Here is a 5,792-nt window from a genome sequence, read left to right as displayed (position 1 = left end):
GGGTGGGGGGTAATTGTTTATAAATTTGCATGACTCACCTTGAATTATAATAAAAAAATACATATATGTGAATATTTGACTGCCTGATTAAATCTTAATATTAAGAGCTCCTCGTGATGATCATCAATAACAAATAGTAGTGAATTATTGACTGGATCAAAGCAAATTATTATTGATACGTGATTAAAACTCCAGTTCACTTTTATTGTGTTTGAGCAAATGATGTCATTTCATTGAAAGGGTTATATTGACTGGATCAAATTATAGTGGGGGTCATAACCCCCCCTAACCCCATGCAAATACACCTATGCCAGTGACCTCCCATAATCCTGAAGGGATGAAGCAGGATGGATTTTGCTGCTGTTCTTTGGGTCACTGTCTTGTTTAAGGAGCTGTTTTTTTATTTAATAATTAGCTGTTGGACAAACAAAAACATTCAATACAACGGAGGGCTGGAGGGTTCAACGCTGACTCAACGGAAACTAAATTTTGTGGCAGGATTAACCTTCCACAACCGTGCATGACTGATACTTTCTGTCATTGTTGACCTTGTTTTTCTGTTTTGTTTAAGCTGGTATAAATTTAAAAAAGCTTTTTATTTGAGTTTTTTACAGTTTTTTTGTGCTGAGGTGTATTAAACATGATGACTGTTGTGTTTATGAATCTATTCTGCCAATAGAGAAAACATTACGTTGAATCATCAACCGTCTCTGATGACATAATTCACTGATGTTTTCTGTCTCCACAGCTGTTTCCTTCATGAGACACAGCGCGTCAGCTTTTGGATTTGCTGTGAGTCCTGGCTCCTCTCTTTCCTCCTTTTGTGTTGATCAATTAGTCCGAACCGGGGTGCCAGTGATTTATTAATGAATCCCAGCACCAAAGCGTTAATGCTCCCTTTGTTGCCACAGTAACTGAGGGGAGAAGATGGACTCGGCAAGGAGCTGAGGTTGAATGTCAAGAAGCTTATTGTGTCTGCAAAATAAGACTTCAGGCTCCTACCTGCTTTCATTTTCTTTTTAAYTGATTTTTTTTCATTGTCAAGAAAATGATCGAGCTTGCTATTAGCAGAAAAAAGGCAAAACTTAATAACGCTAAAATGAAAATGAATAAATCCCCATTTTGATGGGAAATGAGATCAGCCTACGGTTATTAGAAAACTGGGTCTGCTGTTGCTACCTCTTTACGACTGATTGGATTTTAATTTACAAATGCTCCTCTGTTTAATAAGTGGGAAACCTGCAAAGCATCARATTATCTGTAGCTTTTTTCTAACAYGATGATTAAAGCCAACAATGCACTTATTATAATTAAAAACTGAAATGATATTGATATTGATCACTGGAAAATGAATTACTCCAAACTCACTAATTGTTGCTTTTCATTTTTACGGAGCCCACAAGGGGACACGGGGATTTTTTTTTTCTTTTGCGTTCCCACACAATACTATTGCGTTACCTCRCAATATCTTTGCATTATCTAGCAATGCTTTAGCATTACCTCGCAAAACTTTTTTTGCGTTACCTCGCAATACTTTTGCGTTACCTTGCAATACTTTTGCATTACCTCACAAAGGTTTGTTTTGTATATGAAATGAATTAAATCAGGCTTTTATTTTGAAATATCCAGTTACCAAAACAGGACGTGTCGCCACAAGTTCGTGAAATTGACATTGATGTTGCATGGCTGCACTGTGTTAAAATATCGGCATATGACATACTTCCATGCGTGGTTGTGTGATATATTCATTCTGAAGCTGAATTAAAGCAGTAGGCTAACTCGCTAATGGTGAACACGTGAATGTGTTAATAAACCGGCAGGCACAACAGTGATAAATGACTTTTGCGAGGGAACGCAAAAGAATAAAAATCTCCCATGTCCTCTGGCGGGCTCTGTACATTTTAATATAAACTCATATTTTAATATATTTTCCAACAGTTTGGATAAAATCGTTATATATAAACATAAAAAATAAATGAAATCGTGCTAAATAATGTATCAACAAAGTGCTTTGCCAAATCATATAAATAAAAAATGTGTTTATGTGGCACGCTGTATAATTTGGTGCTAATCACATGTGGTAAAAGGTGACCAAGATAATTTAAATTGTTTCAAGACCATGTTCCCAATGTACAAAACACATTTTTTATCCTCCTCATTTTATGTGTTTGTAGTTTTTTTGATTTTGTAACTTAGCTGATGACTTCACAATTTTTTTTCCAGTTTTTCTCTCACCTCCGTCTCTGTTTTTGCTGTAGTTTGACGCCACGCTGGACGTCATGTCGTCAGCCATCGTCTTATGGCGCTACAGCAATGCGGCGGCTGTGCACTCTGCACACAGGGAGTACATGTGAGTAGAAGCCAGTCAAACGTGAAACAATCCAATACAAGCTCAAGTCAGTGTCAGTTATTTTCAGGTGACATTTGAAATTTTGTTTGAAGAAATGAATTGTTCTAATAAGCTTTGAATCACGTCAGACATCCCCGCATCAATTTAAAATGTTGTTTTTATGCTGTCTTCTTATTGAGCAAAGTAAATGTCTGTCACTGTGTATTATGGACTTTATTAATTAGCTGTCAGCCTGCACAGAGACTCCTGCTTCTCWAACAAGAACACCATGATTCAGCTCAGGTGTGGCACCAGTAATGAAAGACCAAGATGCCAATTTAATCCTTATCTACGAATTCCGACAAATTTAGGATTAGAATTTATGGTGACAAAATCATGCCAAAACTCTCGAAGATCCCGTTCGAGAAAATTAACATTCCATGCATGCAAATAAATATCTGAGTGAGGAAAAAAATGATACCTGCAAGAGGGGAATACAGATTTCTGTAAGCGTAAATAGAGATCTGATCTTGGGCGCACATTTTCTCCCCTTGTGGGAGCTTCCTCCTGCTTGTTCGCTCGCAACACTTTTGGCAGTGGGTGGGTGGATCCAGTTGGCGTTCTGTTACTACACAAAGACAATACCTGTCCTCCTTTTGGCCGGACAGCATTTTTATAAGAAACTTTTTTGAACAAACTGCAAGTATACAACAGCTGGACAGCTACATGGCAGACCATTGTCAGAAAGTAGGTTATTTATGTCTTGTAATGTATAATATTCTGGGTGTCACACAACATGTCATATCCTTAACATTTATTTAAAATATTTAGCAACTTACCTTATATTGCTGTTGCTATCTGCCACCAGAATATAGTTGTAAACCTCACCTAAGCTAATACTTAACATACAGCAGGTAAAATAAGTATTGAACATGTCAMCATTTTTCTCAGTAAATATATTACTAGAGGTGCTAATGACATGAAATTTTCACCAGATGTCGGTAACAACCCAAGTGATCCATACATACAAAGAAATCAAACCATAAATGTCCAGAAATGAARTTATTTGTAATAATGTGGAATGGCACAGGGAAAAAGTATTGAACACATGAAGAAAGGAAGGTGTAAAAAGGCATGTAAAGCCAAGACACCAGCTGAACTCTCTCAGTAATTAGAAAGCAAGCCTGCCCCTTGTCAGTGCAAGTTAATATCAGCTGGTTCAGTCCCAAATGATGGCCAGGTATCACACAAGAACCATCTGATGATGGGTAAAAGTAAAGAGCTCTCTCAAGACCTTCACAACCTTATTGTTGCAAAGCATAATGATGGCATCGGTTACAGAAGAATGTCTAAACTTCTGAAGGTTCCAGTGAGCACTGTTGGGGCCATAATTCAGAAGTGGAAAGAACATTATTTCACCATAAACCGACCATGACCAGGTGCTCCTCACAAGATTTCTGACAGAGGAGTGAAAAGAATTATCAGAAGAGTTGTCCAAGAGCCAAGGACCACTTGTGGAGAGCTTCAGAAAGACCTGGAATTAACAGGTACGATTGTTTCAAAGAAAACAATAAGTAATGCACTGAACCACCATGGCCTGTATGCACGCTCACCACGCAAGACTCCACTGCTGAAGAAACAGCATGTTGAAGCTCCTTTAAAGTTTGCTGCACAACATTTAGACAAGCCTGTGTAATACTGGGAGAATATAGTCTGGTCAGATGAGACCAACATTGAACTGTTTGGATGCCAGAATACACATCATGTTTGGAGGTCAAATGGCACTGCACATCAGCCCAAAAACACCATACCAACAGTGAAGTTTGGAGGTGGGAACATCAGGGTGTGGGGCTGTTTTTCAGCATATGGGACTGGCAAACTTCAAATAATTGAAGAAAGAATGAATGAAAAAATGTACAGAGACATTCTTGATAAAAATCTGCTTCCATCTACCAGGATGATGAAGATGAAACGTGGCTGGACATTTCAGCAAGACAATGAGCCCAAACACAAAGCCAAGGAAACTCTCAGTTGGTTTCAGAGAAAGAAACTAAAGCTGCTGGAATGGCCCAGCCAATCACCTGACCTGAATCCAACAGAAAATCTATGGAAAGAACTAAAGATCAGAGTTCATAGAAGAGGTCCACGAAACCTTCAAGATTTGAAGACTGTTTGTGTGGAAGAATGGGCCAAAATCACACCTGAGCAATGCATGCCACTAGTTTCTCCATACAGGAGGCGTCTTGAAGCTGTCATTGACAACAAAGGCTTTTGTACAAAGTATTAGATAMATTTCAGTAAGTGTGTTCAATACTTTTTCCCTGTGCCATTCCACATTATTACAAATAACTTCATTTCTGGACATTTATGGTTTGATTTCTTTGTATGTATGGATCACTTGGGTTGTTATCAACATGTGGTGAAAATTTCATGTCATTTGCACCTCTAATAATATATTTACTGAGAAAAATGTTGTCGTGTTCAATACTTATTTTACCCGCTGTAAGTGTGCACTATCAAGCAGCTTGTAGAAATCTGCATTCCCCTTTCACAATTATCATTTTTACTCACTTGGATATTAATTTGCTCGTGCGGGATCTCGTTTACTCTCACAAGAGTTTTGGCATTACTTTGCCACCATAGAGGCTACAATCAAAATCAGAAACAAACTGAGAGAAATGAAAGTCCCCGCTTTACTGGATCTGCTGAGAATCTGTCTCCACCCTGCAGGGAGACTGATTTTGTGATCTGTACCCAGCGACGTGTCAAAATAAGACAAGCTCTTGTAACACGAAGCTGCGTAGAAACAATAAACGAGCTTATCTTCAAAGGGACATGTTGCCTAATTGACACCAACTTCAAAACTGTAAGAAGAAAGATTATTCCCTCTGAATAAGGTCCTGGTTGTTCTGATAGAACACAGCACTCTAAATAGAACAGACAATCATCCTGAGAACCTCTGACATTAATGATTTGTGTGTATGTGTAATTGTGGGTAACGTTCAGAACTTTATGTAACAGCATGAAATTCCTGACCTTTCATTTTTGAGTGCCTAAGGATGACTTGGCTGTTACTCCATCCAGCTCTGTCTTCATCCTCTGTATAATAATTGTGTTTTAGACTTTTTTCTCTTTACTGTGTGTGTGTCTTCAGAGCGTGTGTCATCCTGGGGATTGTGTTTGTTCTTTCCTCCCTGTGTATTCTTGGAAAAGCCATTCATGATCTGGCAACAAGGATGCCTCCAAAAGTGGTAAGAAGTGTGACACAGTGAATTGTACGTTTGAAATGATTAATTTTCACCATTTTTTTTTTACCAACTCATGAAGTCTAGACAGAGAGGGGAAAAATATGGGGGACCGAATCTAACTTAATAAGAAATAAAAACAGAAATATATAAATGAATCAATAAAAATAAATATACTTAAAAAGCACCAATTAAATTAAAAAAATGAGAACTTTACC

The 5,792-nt window shown here is 37.9% G+C and overlaps 1 protein-coding gene across 1 annotated transcript in view; it reads left to right on the top strand.

Moving 5' to 3' along the window:
* Positions 1-5,792, top strand: part of tmem163a (transmembrane protein 163a) — a 65,336-nt gene that overhangs the window by 52,009 nt on the left and 7,535 nt on the right. The window contains exons 3-5 of the mRNA XM_014024872.1: positions 749-792; positions 2,259-2,350; positions 5,484-5,580. Of these exons, the coding sequence (XP_013880326.1) occupies positions 749-792; positions 2,259-2,350; positions 5,484-5,580 (233 nt within the window). The remainder of the gene's footprint in view (positions 1-748; positions 793-2,258; positions 2,351-5,483; positions 5,581-5,792) is intronic.

This window comes from Austrofundulus limnaeus, unplaced genomic scaffold (genome assembly GCF_001266775.1).
Source record: "Austrofundulus limnaeus strain Quisiro unplaced genomic scaffold, Austrofundulus_limnaeus-1.0 Scaffold443, whole genome shotgun sequence".
Classification (NCBI taxonomy): Eukaryota; Metazoa; Chordata; class Actinopteri; order Cyprinodontiformes; family Rivulidae; genus Austrofundulus; species Austrofundulus limnaeus.
This window is presented reverse-complemented; position numbering and strand designations above follow the sequence as displayed.